This window comes from Gorilla gorilla, chromosome 5 (genome assembly GCF_029281585.2).
Source record: "Gorilla gorilla gorilla isolate KB3781 chromosome 5, NHGRI_mGorGor1-v2.1_pri, whole genome shotgun sequence".
Taxonomy (NCBI): Eukaryota; Metazoa; Chordata; class Mammalia; order Primates; family Hominidae; genus Gorilla; species Gorilla gorilla.
In genome coordinates, this window is record NC_073229.2 from 69,540,144 (window position 1) to 69,558,713 (window position 18,570).

At 36.5% G+C, this 18,570-nt stretch overlaps 1 protein-coding gene across 1 annotated transcript in view; it reads right to left on the bottom strand.

Moving 5' to 3' along the window:
- Positions 1-18,570, bottom strand: part of PKHD1 (PKHD1 ciliary IPT domain containing fibrocystin/polyductin) — a 460,859-nt gene that overhangs the window by 130,816 nt on the left and 311,473 nt on the right. The window contains exons 55-56 of the mRNA XM_031012474.3: positions 5,775-5,929; positions 4,188-4,340 (exon numbers count right to left, since the gene is read on the bottom strand). Coding sequence (XP_030868334.2) covers positions 4,188-4,340; positions 5,775-5,929 — 308 coding nt within the window. The remainder of the gene's footprint in view (positions 1-4,187; positions 4,341-5,774; positions 5,930-18,570) is intronic.

Consider the following 18,570-nt stretch of genomic DNA (forward strand, 5'->3'; position numbering starts at 1 on the left):
TTCTGGATTTCTGGCCCTTCACCTCAAAGTCAAGTCTCCCTCTTAGTGCCTCAGTGACACCACGTGAAAGGCCACAGCTATTCCCATGAAGACACCGTACAAATGAATATTAAGCATTTCTGAAGAAGAGTATGAGTGCGAAATTTCCTTCTGCTCAGTTGATGTCCAGAAGCCTGATACTCCATACATGCTTCTGATTAAAACATGGTAGGAGCAATAACATGCTTTTAAAATCACTTTAAAGATTCTATAAAATCTTTTCTATATTTTTATCCTGACTACACTTTATTCACTGTTTCATTTTTATAAGATTTTCTATACCTTTTATGTGAGGAGAAAATAGTGAATTATTTACTCTCATTTGTAGTTTTATTTGTACTGTTTTAAATAGATATTGTTAAAACACACTATAAAATACACCCAGTAGGTTGATTTAAAAATACAATGATTCAGCATACATACTTTTGGTAAAATTAATAATAACATGATTATAGATTAATTAATATGAAATAATGAGGTGAATTAAAAACTTTAACTCTCATATAACACTCATTATTTGCAGACACCGTTCTAATTCTTATTCATTTATTTATTCATACTCCTAATTTTCAAAAAAATCCTATGAGGTAGGTACAATTATTATCCCCATTTTACAGATAAGGAAATTGAGGCAGAGAAGAGTGAACTAACAAACTAGGACTTAAACTTAGGCATATGGATGAGAAGCCGCACTATTAACCCCATGCAGGCATCCTGGAAAGACAGAAAGACTTGGTGGTACAAAAGTAGCATCTCTGCATTATGATTCAGATAACTGCCCTATAGCTATGAGCCAATAATTAGTTGTGTGTCCTTTGCTAGGTAGGTCACAACTTTGGCTCCTTTTATTTCATTTTTAAGGTACTGACTAAAGTAAACTATAAAGTTATTTATCTCATTAAAAATAAAGGAAGCAATACATTTGAAGTTTTTGTTTCACTATTTTAATAATAGTATTAATAGTATTTAAGTTTCAAAGGCAGTACAGCCTAAACCCCTCATTTCTCCACTACCTTTTCAGAAATGAGAAACTAGAACCCTTGCAAATCGGCTGCCATGAAGAAGCAAGTCCTTTTGAGAAAGACAGGCTAAGTAAAGGAACCTATACGTCTACTTGGGGCCAGGCAACAGGATTCCGAAGTATCTAAATTTCTCAATGGGTGCTATTGAGGAGGCATTCATAGATGGTGTGGACATATTCACAGAACAACAAAACATCCAAAAGCTATTTCTTGGGCAATATCCCTCACCAATAGCACATAGCTGAAAGAGCTGGCAAACCTGCTTCGTAGAACTTTGGCACAAATAACACCAAATGCAAGCATAAGTCCATACATAAATAGCTTATTTTTAGCATTTAATGTGATTTTAGAATCTCTGTCAAGGCAACATGTCAGTATTATTGTTATTTCCTAGGTTTCTTATAAATGATATTACAAGGGAGATAAATAAAGAGATGTGTAGGGCACGGCATGAGGGAAGGGCATGCAGCTCCCATACCCTCCCCAGGTGCACCACCTTAGTCTAGGAAGCTCCACATGTTCAGCTATCCAGAAGCTCTCAGGATTATTTTAATTATCAGGTTTTTTAATGTCTTATACTTCCATGGATTTGATTCATAGTTTTAAACTGTACAAGGTCTTTTTACTTCTGTGCACATTAACCAATGACTGAAAATTAATCAATTAGTAAAGACTTAAAATGTCTTGAGCATTAAATAAAGAATTAAGCAATTTTTTTTTGAGATGGAGTTTCACTCTGTTACCCAGACTGGAATGCAGTGGCATGATCTCAGCTCACTGCAACCTCCATCTCCAGGGTGCAAGTGATCCTACCACCTCAGCCTCCCAAGTAGCTGAGACTACAGGTGCATGCCACCATGCTTGGCTAATTTTTATATTTTTAGTAGAGACAGGGTTTCACCATGTTGGCCAAGCTGGTATCGAACTCCTGACCTCAAGTGACCTGCCCACTTCAGCCTCCCAAAGTGCTAGGATTATAGGCATGAGCCACCGTGCCCAGCCTGAATGAAGCAATTATTTTATTCACAACTATTTTCCTATTTTTCCTTTTGAAAATCACTACTGAAAAATATTTCAGCAAGTTAAGTACAACTTGCTGGGTATTATTCAGGAAGAGAAGAATGATGGAGCCCTCCAATATAAAAGTAGGACTCAAAAGTCTTGGCCTGCTTTTCTGGTCTATAACAAATCAGCACACATATCTGCCATCCCTGACCTACACCTGCAGATCCCTTCTTATTCAGGCTCTGGACTATGTTATAGAAAAATGTAAGCATTCTTAATGCAGGGTATAAACCTGAATTGAATTCTGGAACAGAAAAAAACTAATAAAATTTGAAGAAAGTCTTGAGTTTAGTTCATGGTCATGTACCAATGTTAATGTCTTTGTTTTGACAAATATACTAGTATTATATCAGCTATTAATGGAAGAAAATTGAGTGAAAGGTATACAGGATCTCTCTATACTACCTTTGCAGCTTTTCTATAAATCCAAAATTATTACAAAATTAAAAGTTTAATTAACAAGAACCAGGCTCGAATCTACCACTTACTACTTGAATGACTTTCCTTACTCTTCATTAATATTTTTCATTCATATTTATTAAGTACCTAATGTACAGCAGTTACCACACTAGGAAAACAGATGAAAGACCTATTTCTCACCTCAAGGAGTTTATAAGCTAATGAAGGAGCTACATAAATAAATAGGCAATTGTACTATAGACTCTATTTCCTGTAATAGGAATATAAATTTCTCTTATGAGGATTTTAGGATTAAATAAGATAAAATTTTCACTGTATGAAAACCAGCACAGTTTCTGGTCCACAAGAAGCACAAAATAGAGTTTCTGTTTCCCTTCCCCAGGGGATGATTTAAGGATCAGCATTGTTAGAAGTTTAGGATCAGGTCAGTCTTGCTGCTGGTTCTGCTCTAGCTTGGTGCTCAGCTGTAAGAACTGGCCCTCTGTCCTGTTCCTGTGACCATGCTCCAGCTTGCCCTGTGGCTTCAGTTAACTGGGGCCTTATCTTGCTCTCTCCTTCCTGATTCCCCATCTTCCTCAACCTTAGAATGGGGTTCTTAAAAGAATGGTTCAATTCTTAAAAGATTTGAACCAGCCTTTGTCTCCATCATCTAGAGCAGGGTTCTCAACCTCAACACTATTAACATTTGGAGCCAGATACTCCTTTCCTATGGGTGGCCGTCCTGTGCATGCTAGATGTTTGGCACTACCCATACATGCCAGAAGCTCCCTCAAGTTGTGACAAGTAAAAATGTCTCTAGATATTGCCAAATATCACCTGGGGTAGCGGGCAGAAATCACCACTGATAAGGGCTTATGGAGACAGAGCTTGTTCTATTAACTAGAAATCTTACATGTTTGATTTAAGGTCCAAACACTGCCCTTTACAAAACTGGTAAAATAGTTGTGCCAACAAAGAGTGTCCCATACTGAATATATTTGGGAAGTGTTTAGATCCTTTATTCTCGGCCTTCCCCAGGCCTTTATATATTCATGTACACCACGATTTTATAAGTTGGAGCTACGGTGACAACCAAACTATTTGACCAGGAAAGAACTTTGGAATAATGTATAAGGAACACAAGTTTAAGAAATGAGGTCCTAATCAAATAATTTTGCAGCATTCCAAAAGGGCTAAAACTTGAAAGAAACAAGAAAGATTGAACTGATCCTTAAAGCAGTCTAGAATATGGAAATCATTTTTATTTAAATTTACGCTATTAATTTATAGCATGAACTGATGCCTGCCATCAGATATAGCATGCTACTGGGAAAGAGTAATAGAAATTCAGGAAAGAGATAAAATTGAAGTGGTCATTAAATCATCTATAATTTCAAAGCAGAGGAAATTTCACATCTGCTGAAGATGTTTTCTTTGAGGTAAAATGTGCATATGTGCTGAGTGCTAGTATATTATTTTAACATCACACTGATAATTAAGCACAGATTAGGACTGAAAATTCATAGCTTCTCCAAGCACAAAGGAACTATCTCATTTGAACATTTTGTTTTATAAATGAAAATTCTCACAGTTGGGATTTCTGGGTGTCCCAGATGAATAGGCTCCAACTGGTAATGGCTAATTACTTAAAATTTCATTTACCTGAAAATTCTTCTCGGCTGGACTTCCTGAAGGACCCCACAAACACTCTCCCCCTACATGATACGTCAGGCTGAATTTGTATATTTCGGGTCAACAGTCCAACCTCAGCAGCCAAACGAATGTGTCGGCCATCCTCCGTGACATGTACACTTCCTGGGGCAATAGGAGTTGGGGGAAAAAAAACTTTAAAAACCTGTTTCAAAAATCACTAGCTGGGGACCCAGCAAACCTGAGAAATGAAAACATCCTTTCCCCTCAGAAGTTCTACCAACATTAAGGTCTGCTTTTCCTCGGGCATTCTCCACAAAGGTCAGCTGAGAAATAAAATAACCCATTCACTTGTCTCTCTTTGGGATCAGAGTCAGAGTGTTTGAGCAAGAATTCATTTCTTCTTAATAACTGTGGGTACTGGGACAGGTCACTGGTTCAGGGAAGTCAGGGCAGACCTGTCCAATTAGTGGGGTCCCCAACCTCCTGCCTTAAATAGGTCAGCGTGAGACTTCAGTGTTGGGTTGCACATTGTCTATGGACCTCTTTCATGAGAGTGAGGAGTCCCAGATCAACTGAGGCAGTGACAGAGCAAAAGCAGCTGTGTGTAAAAGGAAAGCGAGAAGCAGCACCAGGCAGCAGCAGCGCCCTCTCATGGTGGATCTTCCACTCATCACGGCCTGAACAGCTTCCACAGCAGTGGGAACTAAGCATCTTGCTAGTTTGTTTCACTGTCTACCATTTGCATTTCACCTTGCATTTTACTGAAATCATTGCTGAAGATTTCTTTTTTCTTTGCCACTTATTAAAAAAGAAATGCTCCTGGGAACATTGATTTAGACAGAGCTTTAGACATTCCTGGTGAAACCGTGGATTTGCCTCTCACGTATCAGAGACAAAAAGACATTCTCCATCCCCTTTATTTCCACAGTTTATTACTGATTAGCTATATCTCCTGGATTAGATTTATTTATTAGACTGAATCAGGAAGGTTATTGTGATTTATTATTTATATGTAGTACATTCTAACTGTGTATTGGGTATAAAAATATTTGGTACCTTTTTTATTTAAAAAAAAAGGTCTGGGCTTTTTTCTTTCATTTTTTGCAGTAATAGTAATAGTAGTAGTTAATACATAAAATGTACTTCATGTCAGGAAGGACACATTTCTAAGTATGGAAAATGAAATCATTATTTACAGTAACTACAATATTCTAAGGGATTATAATTCAATGTGTCAGGAAATAAACTGGAAACTCAGTGCCCATGAGTTTTGTTCTGGCTTAGTCAGAAAACTGCCCAGTGACCTTGAACAAGACTCTCAACCCTTCTGCTCTTAGACTTGCCATTATAAATAAAAAGCAAAATGTGTGTGCATGTGTATGTGTGTATGTGTATAACATCCAAGTATTCTTTAAAAATAAAGCAACAAAATTAATGAAGGAATAGAGATAAGGCCACGTAGCATGAGTCTAGGGCAACAGGAAGGCATTGTTCTTCCCCTCTGAATGGCAATCAGATCCAAGGTCCCCAGCTAGGTTACCAAACATGGTCTTCCTAGCTCATTCACTTACCTTAACCAACAAACCAAAGCCTTACCAATGTGCCGGTGTTTGAGCCGTTCATAGATCCTCACATGGTGGCCCTTGACTTCTTTCACAGTGAGGACCTCTGCTTCATGAGGCTCATAAGAAGAGGAGCTAAGGACTATTTTGTCATGGGGGCGCCAATCCACTGCATCTTCTACTATAATTCTGTAACAGCATAAAAATGGCATTGTATATACTAACAGTGCAGCACAAATCATCTATTAACTCCAGAGCAAGAAAAGGAAATCCACTGTGACCAACATATCCCACCAGAGAAACTGAAATAGAAATAAGACATGGCAGTGGAAAAAGTCTTTTGCAAACAGTTTAATTTAGCTAATGGAGTCAGTTTTCTGGCTTGAAAATGTATATGTTACAGAGACAGTGAAGATATTCCATGACCCCTGAAATACAACAAAGGAAGAAAAAACAATAAAAGTTCCAGAGGTTAGTACACATGTCTACATCAGCAACCTTCTTTCTGGATTAGGGAACAGATTCAATAATAACAGCATTTCAGAAAAGAACTTTTCTCTAATTTTCTAGAGAAATATAATGCCATTTTTCGACAACTTTGGACATTTTGGACAACTTTTCATCATGTGTTACAAATCCTACCTTCATGATGAAACAGATACAAGTGTGAATCGTAGAGGTGTCACTTACTAGCTGTGTGACCTTGAGAAGTCACTTCACTCCTCGGCTTCATATCCTCATCTGAAAAGGCTATATTTGTACTTTCTGTCTGCTCTTTCATCACATTATGAAACAATGAGGGTTGTGTTCATTTTTGGTATTTTTCAAGACACACATTTAATACAGTTTCTGTTCAGTCTTTCACTGCCGCCTAGCATTCCCTCTGAATATGACTGTTTTATTTTCTTCATAGTCATTACCAACTTCAACACCATAAATTTAATTGCCTGCTTCATTAGCTAATGCCCAAAGTTTAGCAAGCTTTGATAAAGAGTCTCCTCTATAGTGAATGTTCATTCAGACAACAGTGTCCACGTGCAGGGCATTCAATCATGCAACCTTTATTGACCGAGCAAATCTTATGCACCAGACAATATAGTAGATGCTAGAGACATACGATAAATAAAGCATATGTCATTTGTATTAAAATACATAACTTAAATTCTGCCTAGCACATATCTTTAAAGAGTCTATGGTATGGGTGTGTATTACACAGTATTCTGTGTAATACTATGGGAGTACATATTAATAATACAGATGTTTAATATATAGTATTAAGCCCCTAAAAGGAAACATAAATTAAACCTAATCATTTGCAAGCCAATGGCATGAGTCTAATAAATGAAATATTATAATTAATTCACATCTACGTACCTAAGGTTGGAGAAAGAGTCATAGAGAAGACAAAAAAAACTACTATCAATTGATGCAACTTTAATGAAGGAATTTAGAGTCTTAGCTCTGTTCCTGATTTGCTATGACTTCCTAGAAAACTCCCAGTTACAGAATATTTAAGCACCACAAGCTTTGAAAGGCAAGGAAACTAAGTTCCAAATAGACTTAAATAACAAAATGTAAGACTAGATAAACACATGGAGCCAGTGATTGAATTAGGACAAAGGAAGACTGCTGACGAAGTCCAGCATTTTTTCCACTAAATAATCTCACTTTGCCTGTCTTATTTTTAGTTCTTCAGGTGCTAAATGGTATTAGAAAAAGAGTATTCCCACATTTCATAATCTATGAAATTATAAGAAGTCTATGATCCATACAATGGAATACTGTATAGCCATTTTTAAAGTATTTTGTTGAAGAGCACTGAATTACAAGAAATTTTGTTCATGATGTATTGATTTCAAAAAGCAGGACATAAAATAATATGCTCCATTTTTTAATAAAAATGAAACATGCACAGAAAATAGGAAAGATGCATGTTAAAATGTTAGCCTACCTATGGATGGTGGGATTATTAGTGATTTTCACTGAAATCTCAATTTTCTACCTTATCAGGTAGTATATTGTAGTTAGGGAAAAAAAAGTCAATCTGCTGTATAATTGAAATTAATCCTTTACTTCATAGTTAGTATTTCTCAGTAGTCCCCAAGCTTTTTGGCACCAGGGACCAGTTTTGTGAAGACAATTTTTCCACAGGGGAGATGGATTCGGGATGAAACTGTTCTACCTCAGATCATCAAGCATTAGATTCTCATAAGGAGCATGCAACCTAGATCCCTCACATACACAGTTCACAATAGAATTTGCATTTTTATGAGAATCTAATGACCCCTGATCAGACAGGAGGTGGAGCCCAGGCAGTAATGCTCCCTTGCCCACCACTCACTTCCTGCTGTGCGTCCTGGTTCCCGATAGGCTAAGGATCTGTACTGGTCTGTGGCCCTGGGGGTTGGGGACTCCTGACCTAGACAATCTTTTTATTATTATTTATATTGTTGAATAAAGCTCTTCAAATAATAGGTCACTATAATATTCTCAAAAGTTTCATGTGAAAATGAGATTAAAACTCATCCACATGAGATTTTTTAGGGCAGTATTCTGTGTAATACTATGGGAGTACATATATACGATCACACATTTGTAAAAATCCATAGAACTGTTTAACATTGAGTGAACACTAATGCAAATTTAAAACTCATAAAGCCTCATTTTCTAACTTCCTTATATAAGCCATCTGCTCCAGCCAGATCAATCAGTTCACTCTCCCTTACTTTGCTCTTCAAGTCTCTCATTCTTGAAAATTGACACAAGTCACTACGGTCACTATGCCTTCAAGAAGTCTTCAATGGGAGTCTCTTCCCACTGAATGCCCAAAGCCTCCCCACTTTCTGTACCACCATCAATTTGACATAACAAATGCTGTTTATTGCCTTGTGACTGATTTGGTACTCTTGTCTTCTGTGACCATTCAACTTTTTTATTGTTCGTTGATATTTAATAAAAATAAGACTATATAAGGCCAGGTACAGTGCCTCTTGCCTTATAATCCCAGTACTTTGGGAGGTCGAGACAGGAAGATCACTTGAACCCAGGAGTTCGAGACCAGTCTGGGCAACTAGAGTGATCCCATCTCTACAAAAGTGAAAAGAAAAAAAAATGTAGCCTAGCATGATGTCATGCACCTGTGGTCCCAGCTACTTGGGAGGCTGAGGTGGGAGGCTGAGGTGGGAGGATGGCTTAGGCCCCTGAGGTTGAAATTGGAGTGAGCTATGATCATGCCACTGTACTCCAGCAGCCTGGGCAACAGAATGAGACCCTGCCAAAAAAGAGAGAGAGAGAGAGAGAGAGAGAGAGAGAGAGAGAAAACAAAGCAAACAGGAAAAAATCACTATCTAAACCCCATAGCACCTAACAATGTTCTAGGAATTATTAAAATTATTAGTTCAAACTTTATATTAAAAACATAAATAAACTTAATCTGACCTTTTCTGTTCTGGCTTCCCAAACCTTATGAGTTCATTAAAATGTATCTTTCCTCTACACTCCTGAAGTCTTTCGGGTTCTATACATCATGAGAACCATACACAGATGTCAAAGGAGCATTGCCCCTTCCACTTCTATGTCCATATAGCAACAGTGGTAACTTCAGAGGAAACTGGGGTCTCAGTATCAATAGCCTAGTTGGTTCTGCTAGTCAAATGTCAGTTTTCCTTAAATTCCAACATCCGCTATTCCTAGTTCCAGTCTTCAAACATTATGGTTACCCTTCAATCATACAAAGAAATCTTAGCTTAACGACTGGCTCAAAATCCCAGCTGTATTCTCTGTATTCTATGCCTCTGATTAATATGACTACTAGATCTTCAGGGAAGAGGTGAGACTTGCTTGTTGTTATGAGCAAAACATACCTCAAATAATAAATAAACAAAAAATTAAAAGACTTTTTTTCAACATAATTGTACCTAAATGGAAACCATATGAGAAGAGAGAGAAAATTATGAATAATCACTGTGGAAGTCTTTTTAAAGATAACTCTAAGAAAATATAAACAAAATATCAGTACAGTTTCTTTATTTTGGCATAACTTTTGACCTAGTTCAGAGAAAAATAATATTTACTAGACAAAAATATAATACTTATTATTTACAGAGAATTTAAAAATGCTTCAAAATTTGATTTAAAAGTTTTTACAAAAATGTGTAAGACATTCAAGTGTAAACACCTACAACTTAAATGAATTTGTTAACTTAATACTTGTAAGATCTTAATGATAATAACGGCATTTGACCACAGGCTCAGAGTGTACAGATCACAAAACATGCCCCATCTCACCTGCACCTCCAGGAAGAGGGATGGCCACAGATTTCTGAACTCTACTAACATTTAGTCTTTTTCATTTTGTAACTTCAGTTTAAAATTTTTCTATCAGTGCCATTAAAATGTAATGAGGATTCTCAGACTGTATTATTCTACGCTTGACAGTGAAGAAATCGAATTCTATAATGATGCTGGTAAAGATGGTGAGTGACAACAATTATAGCTATAGTCAATACCAATTATTTGTCTACCTGACTTCCTCTCTGCTTCATTCCAGGAAATCCCTCACACCTCATCTGAGAACTGCTCCCATCCACTATACTGAAATCTGTGATAGCTGCAGGTTAAAGTCCCACAAACCCTTCACCAAAGGCTGGGCATAGGATCCAACCTGCATTCATTCACCAAAATCTTTCCACTGGAATTTTGAATGAAACTGAGGGGAATTAGTAGTAACCTCCTCACTGGTGGTAAAGCTAGGAAAAGCCAAACAGATCTGAGTTCACTTGCACCATACAGAATGAAGAAAACTATTCTCCAGTAGAAAAAAAAGAGGTTGAAATAAAGAAGTAAAAAAGTAGAGGAGGAGAGGAAGGGCTTGATACAGTCTTTAAAATGGCTTAAGAAGGGTTACTTTTGTTTGAGTTCATTGTAGATTCTGGCTATTAGCTCTTTGCCAGATAAGTAGGTTGCAAAAATTTTCTCCCATTTTGTAGGTTGCCTGTTCACTCTGATGGTAGTTTCTTTTGCTGTACAGAAGCTCTTTAGTCTAATTAGATCCCATTTGTCAATTTTGTCTTTTGTTGTCATTGCTTTTGGTGTTTTAGACATGAAGTCCTTGCCCATGCCTATGTCCTGAATGGTATTGCCTAGGTTTTCTTCTAGGGTTTTTATGGTTTTAGGTCTAACGTTTCAGTCTTTAATCCATCTTGAATTGACTTTTGTATAAGGTGTAAGGAAGGGATCCAGTTTCAGCTTTCTACATATGGCTAGCCAGTTTTCCCAGCACCATTTATTAAATAGGGAATCCTTTCCCCATTGCTTGTTTTTCTCAGGTTTGTCAAAGATCAGATAGTTGTAGATATGTGGCGTTATTTCTGAGGGCTCTGTTCTGTTCCAATCTGTTTTGGTACCAGTACCATGCTGTTTTGGTTACTGTAGCCTTGTAGTATAGTTTGAAGTCAGGTAGTGTGATGCCTCCAGCTTTGTTCTTTTGGCTTAGGATTGACTTGAAATTTACAAGAAAAAAACAACCCCATCAAAAAGTGGGCAAAGGATATGAACAGACACTTCTCAAAAGAAGACATTTATGCAGCCAAAAAACACATGAAAAAATGCTCACCATCACTGGCCATCAGAGAAATGCAAATCAAAATCACAATGAGATACCATCTCACACCAGTTAGAATGGCAATCATTAAAAAGTCAGGAAACAACAGGTGCTGGAGAGGATGTGGAGAAATAGGGACACTTTTACACTGTTGGTGGGACTGTAAACTAGTTCAACCATTGTGGAAGTCAGTGTGGCGATTCCTCAGGGATCTAGAACTAGAAATACCATTTGACCCAGCCATCCCATTGCTGGGTATATACCCAAAGGACTATAAATCATGCTGCTATAAAGACACATGCACACGTATGTTTATTGCGGCATTATTCACAATAGCAAAGACTTGGAACCAACCCAAATGTCCAACAATGATAGACTGGATTAAGAAAATGTGGCACATATACACCATGGAATACTATGCAGCCATAAAAAATGATGAGTTCATTTCCTTTGTAGGGACATGGATGAAATTGGAAATCATCATTCTCAGTAAACTATCACAAGAACAAAAAACCAAACACCGCATATTCTCACTCATAGGTGGGAATTGAACAATGAGATCACATGGACACAGGAAGGGGAACATCACACTCTGGGGACTGCTGTGGGGTGGGGGGAGGGGAGAGGGATAGCATTGGGAGATATACCTAATGCTGGATGACGAGTTAGTGGGTGCAGCACACCAGAGTGGCACATGTATACATATGTAACTAACCTGCACAATGTGCACATGTACCCTAAAATTTAAAGTATAATAATAAAAGAAAAATAAAATAAAATAAAATAAAATAAAAAAATTAAAAAATTAAAAAATTAAAAAAAGAAGGGTTACTTTTACTTGTACTTTCGACTTAAAGAGTCCCGATTGCCACAATAGCTACCCTGTCTTAAGGCTTACACTGTGCCAGAAACTGGGCTTAACACCTCATGTGCATTAACTCCCTCAATCCTTATAACTATTCTATTAGCGATGTATTGTTACTCACATAATTAAAGAAAATAAAACTGAGGCTCATAGAGAGTAATTTACTCAAAGTTACACCTTTAGCTAACTACCTAACTAGAATTAGTCTGCCTGCCCTCAAAGTTCAAACTCCTTTTCATTGCAGAATATATTTCCAACCTACCTTCGAAACATATGCCTTTCACCAGCATCATAATAGTAGTGAATTTGGGAATAGAACCCAGTAGTTTATTGGACCTCTAACATATGAAAAAAAATCATCATCTTTTAGAGGTTACATACGTGATCCTGAACTCTTGCCAATGAATGCATAAGGCCACCAACTCTATATTCTAATACTTAAACTAAGTTGTTATAATAATAAAGTTTGAGGAATGAGCAAAATAAATTATAGTAGTATTTGAAATTAAATTCAAGATTCTCTCATTTGTTAGATAATATGCCATTGAACCAAGAAGCTCAATAAGATCTGATTTCTAGAAAATACACATCAAGTCAATGTAGCATGCATTTATTGGAGCACTTCTTTATGTTCTGCTGTGCACTAGGCACTAATATACCAAATCAACAATAACAAAAATATCTCTCTCCCCTATAGAAGCCACTTGGAGGAACGGAACACACAAATGTTAAACATCTTACTGTTATGTTTTTCTTAAAATTACAAATCATAAAATCTCATCTTACGTTCAGATGATGGGAAAATTTGTAGAGTCGGAGATACCTAAAGTCCTGTGTCTGATGTAATGGAATCTTTAAGGATAAGTAGGAAGTTATAGAGTCAAGGAGGAGATGCAAGAATACTGCATCTGATACTCTTATTTCATTTATTAGGTACTTAAGGAGCCAGTACAACAGTTGTTGTAGAGAGCCATGGGTGAAGTGCTGAAATGAGAATGTAGCAGATGGGAAAGAAAAAAGAAATATTCCAGACAAAATATATACAAAGAACACATCATTAATTTAACATAGGAGATAAAGGAATAGATATAATCAATTGTGACATTCAATTTAAAGATTTAGGGCCTGGAGAAAAGGATGAGGTAACAAATGACTTGATTTCTTATTCAGTTCACAGTTTCTTCCTTGTAAATAACAGACTATATTAACAAATCACTTCAGACACCTCATACCTGTCAAAATTACCAAAACAGTGAAAGATAACAAACGTTAGTGAGTATGGAAAGAGAAGAGAACCCTTGCATACTGTTAGTAGAAATGTAAATTAGTACAACCATTATAGAAAACAGTTTGGAGGGTCCTCAATAATTAAAAATAGAATATGATCCAGCAATCCATCTTCTAGATATCTATTCCAAGGATATGAAATCAGTATGTCTGAGATATTTGCACTCCCATGTTCACAGCAACATTATTCGCAAGAGCCAAAATATAGAGTCAATCTAGGTGCCCATCAACAAATGAATGGATAAAGAAAATGCAGTATACACATACACTCTGGAATACTATTCAGCCTTTAAAAAGAAGAAAATCTGGTCATTAGCATCAACATAGATGAACCTGGAAGACACTATGTTAAGTGAAATGATCCAGGCCCAAGAAGACAAATACCACATGATCTCACTTGCATGCAGAATCAAAAAGAGTGGAATTCACTGAACCAGAAAGTAGAATGCAGGCTACCAGAGGCTGCTGGTTTGGCTGGTGGTGGGGGGAAGCAAAGGTTGAAGAAATGTTGATAAAAGAATACAAAATCTCAGTTAGATAGGAAGAATAAATTCAAGAGATCTATTGTGCAACATAGTGACTACAGTTATTAATATATTGTATTCTTTAAAAATGCTGAGTGTGGATGTGAAGTATCCTTACCACAAAAAAAGATAACTACATGAGATAATACATATGTTAATTATGTAGATTTAGCCAATCCACAATGCAATACATGCATCAAAACATCATGTTGTACACCATAAATACATAAAATTTTTACTTGTCAATTAAAAAATAAAACGAAATAAGTCAATCACTTGAGAAAGAAAGGATAACAGGACAAAGAGACCGGATGTCTTATATATTTTCTTGAAAATTTAATGATATAAGAAATAAGAAAAAATAAGAATTTGGGGGAAGTTTCCTCATAATCCAGCTCTTCTCCCTGTTTTCCCCTTCTCAGTAAATGGCAGCACTCCTTACCTAGTTTCTTAGGTCAAAAATTTTAGAGTGATCTTTGACTCTTCTCTTTCTCTTTTCCTCAATATTCAGTCCATCAGGAGTCATGTCACTTCTGTCTTCAACATATATTTAGCCACATCTTTACTCCTCCATCACTGCCATCCTAATCTAAGCCATCATCATGTGTTACCCAAAACATTGCCATAGCAATATCTTAACAGTTAGTGTCTCTATTTCCACTCTTATCTCTTCCTCCTCACCACCACCAATAGTCAATTCTCCACACATCATAAATCAGATTAAAGTATAAGTCAGGCTCTGTCCATGCCTTGTTTAAAATCTTCCAATGGCCAAGATAAAACCTAACCTTTATCATAAGATTGGTTGACAAAGTAACCATTTAATTTCAAAGATCACATGGCTACCCTTCAAAGACTCACAGTAAAAGATATACATAACACTTGTAATGGGTAAAAGCAATTTTTTGTGTCTAAATCTAACTTGTCTTGATTTATTTACAATCCAAATAAAACCTCAACAGTTTTGTTCATCAGTCTTCACAAGTCAACTCAAGCAAGCAACAACAGAGAGTAATTTAGAGATAAATTGATAAAACACAGAATAAAAGAAAGTAATTTTTCTTCAAAATATCTTGCTAAGCTTACTTTGGTTGATTGTGTAAGATACAAGCTTATAAAGTTAACATGAAACTTTTCCTCCGAAGTTTTCACACTACCATTATTCATATATATATATATATTCAGGTATCAAATTCTTTTGGTGAAAATTCATGAAACAGTTCATCTGAAATAGGCTTATATCACAATATATTAGAAAGACAAAGACTTATTGAATTGACTTTTAAGATTGTAGAGCCATGTTTAAAAAGGTGGCCTAAATAAGGTCTGTAGCTCAGTTAATACCGTACCAATATCAACTTGCCAGATTTGCTAATGTTCTATAGTTATGTAATACACCATCATCAGGGAACACTGAGTGAAGGGTATATGTAAACTACTATTTTTGCAACTTATTTTGAGTCTGAAGTTATTTTTAACATTTTTAAAAAGGTTTTAAAAAGAAAGAATTCCATAAAATGAATATACTACATTAATTGCACATCATTTGTATAAACTCATTAAATTATTCCTCCTCAGGACTGATACTAAGAAATTTTGTTTTTAATATTTGTAATATGTAGAACACACGCAATGGAATCAGACAAATCAGGGTAAAAAATCCAGCCTCAGGAATTTCTAGCTTTATGAACTTGGAACATTTACTTAACTTCTCCAGCCTCAGTTTTCATATACATAAAATGCAGATAATAATACCTAACTTATAGTATTGAAAGATTTAAATGAGACAATGTATGTAAAATGCTTAGTAGAGGCCTGACATATAACAAGCTTACATGATAAGAACCAAATAAATGGTAGCTAGTTAATGACTATGGATAGTTTTAATTAATAAAATTGAGTTCCTTTCAAAATAGCCTGTAGCTCAGACTCTGAATGAGGTTTTTAACACATTCTTATAAGAAAAATCCATTCATATGTTTCCTGCCAAATTCCAGCTTGCTAACCTTTTAATTATAATTAAAGTTTCTTATTGATCCTTGTTAGAAATGCTTACTTCACAAATCCTTTTGAATATCAGAAAAGCACTTTAAATTCAACGTGACCTAATCTGAATTCATAATCTTTTCTCTAAACTTAGTCCTCCACAAGTGAATGACACCACTATCCAGCTACACAAACCAGAAACCAAGAATGCACTTCATATTCAATGTATCTTATAGAGTTTATCTCCTGCCTCTAAATCTGCCCACTTCTCCATTGCTCCTGCAGCCCCTGACTACAATTACACTGTCTCTTGCTGGGTGTCTCTGGATCTACTTTCGACCTCTCCTGCTGTCTACATTCTGCCTACAATATTTTAGATGTAGAAGTATGATAATAAGTGCTACCTCCTATCCATACTACCCCCTTAAAAACCTACAACAGCTTCACAGTGCTCTTAGGGTAAAAACTAAAATTCTTGATATTGCCAATGTATGTGGCCCTGACACTTAACCAACTCCTTGGAACCCTGTCATGATCAGCCCCTACTCTCCACATCAACCATCATGGTATTCTTTCAGACCCTCATGTTCTCCATTCTCCCTCCCACCACAGAATCACATCTCCACCCTCTGCTTCTCAATCACCTGTGTTGACTCCTCAATATCTAAAAAGTTAGAATGCCCCCAATCTCAATCCCATGCTCCAAATCTCTCTTCTACCCATGTCTTCTTCAATAATGACATCACCTACTTCCAAGATGGCTGCTTCCAAACCCTAAATTATACATCTGATTTTCTTCTTGGCATCTACTCTTGGTGTCTCCAACTTCGCATGCCCCTGCTGCCTTCCACCCTGACAAACCTGTTCCCCTCTCAGTCTTCCCAACTCAGCACGTGCTTCCTCCATTCATCAGTGTGCTCCATCAAAACACCTGCAGCACTCTTTCCTTGCCTCCACATGCAGTCATCAGGAGCACCAGTTGTTCTCTCCATCTCCACTGCCTCTTCCAGAGTCCCAGATACATGATTTCTGGCCTCAACTGGTCTCCTAACTGATATCCCAGCTCTACTGTTATCTCCACAATCTATCATCTACACAGCCAGAGAAGTTTTTTAAACAAAAATCAGATTCCACCATCCTCCTGCATAAAACCCTTCAGTGATTTCCCCTTTGACCTCTTATACCTGAACAAGGTCCTGTATGACTTGGCACTTGCCATATCAGACAATGCTGCCCTCTGCTCACTCTGCCCCAGCTATAGTGACCTTCTTCCTGTTTCCCCCCTACCCCCACCCTAGGCCAGCTGGTTCCTTCCCATCCTTCAGGTATCAGCTCAAATTTCTCTTCCTCAAAGAGACTTTCCCTGTCCATTCAATCTAAAATGGTACCCTTCACATTTTCTGCCCCAGCTATTTTTGATCATATCACCATATTTACTTCCTTACCAGCATATTGTATAATCTCAACCACGTCATTTATATTTCTGTATTTGTTTGAGTATCGTCTTTCTCTCAACTAAGATCTGAGCTCCCAGAGGGCAGCAATCTCTTCTAATTTGCAATCTCTTCTATATGTCTAGTGCTTACAGTCCGACCTGGCACATAGTAAATATTCCTCAGATATTTGCTTAATAATTGAATGCTGTTTGCTCTGGCTAGAACACCGTTTCCACATATAACCCACTTTGCTTAATTAATGTCCATGCTTCTTTCAGATCCCACCTCTGAAATTATGCTTCAGGGAAGCCTTCTCCAACTTCCCATAAATGCCTCAAGCTGACATATTCATGTTTTCAGAATCCTATATAACCCGCCCCTTCACAGAATTTATCATGTATGTAACTTTACATTTACTATTTTATTAACGTTTGAGTTTTTACTTAATATTATATCTCCAGATCATAGCTCAATGTTTGACAAACATAAGCATTTGTGAAAATCATGTCAAATAAATAATTTTAAATAACTATGAACATAATACCTACTCTACAAAGAAATTCTGTACGTAGAGAAAAGCACACCAAAGCATACCTATCAAGATAGCTACCTATCATTTCACCAACAGGGATCCCTGCTGTGCTGTATGTCCTTCCAGGGATTTCCCTATTATGTATATGCATATATATTTTTATTTCTTTATCTACAAAACTAGGCTAGTATGTAATATTAATTCCCATGTGAATGTGAACTTCTGCTCTATTTTGTCAACTTGGAATTCACTATTTTCCATCTTTGCCAAATTAAAATTTAAAAATGGTATTCCATTACTGTTTTAATTAATATTCAATTCTAGTAAAGACGACCATTTTTTCTATATGTTTATTAGCAAGATGTATTTTTTTTGTGGCTTACATATTCAAACCCTTTCACAAATATGTTTCTGGTGTATTCATATTTTTATTTTCATTCTTGACATATAAAAAATATTAGTCCTTCATCTGTACTATTGTATGCTGCAAATATTTTCTTTTTTAAAAAATTTTGTTATTATTATACTTTAAGTTTTAGGGTACATGTGCACAGGGAGGGATAGCATTAGGAAATATACCTAATGCTAAACGACGAGT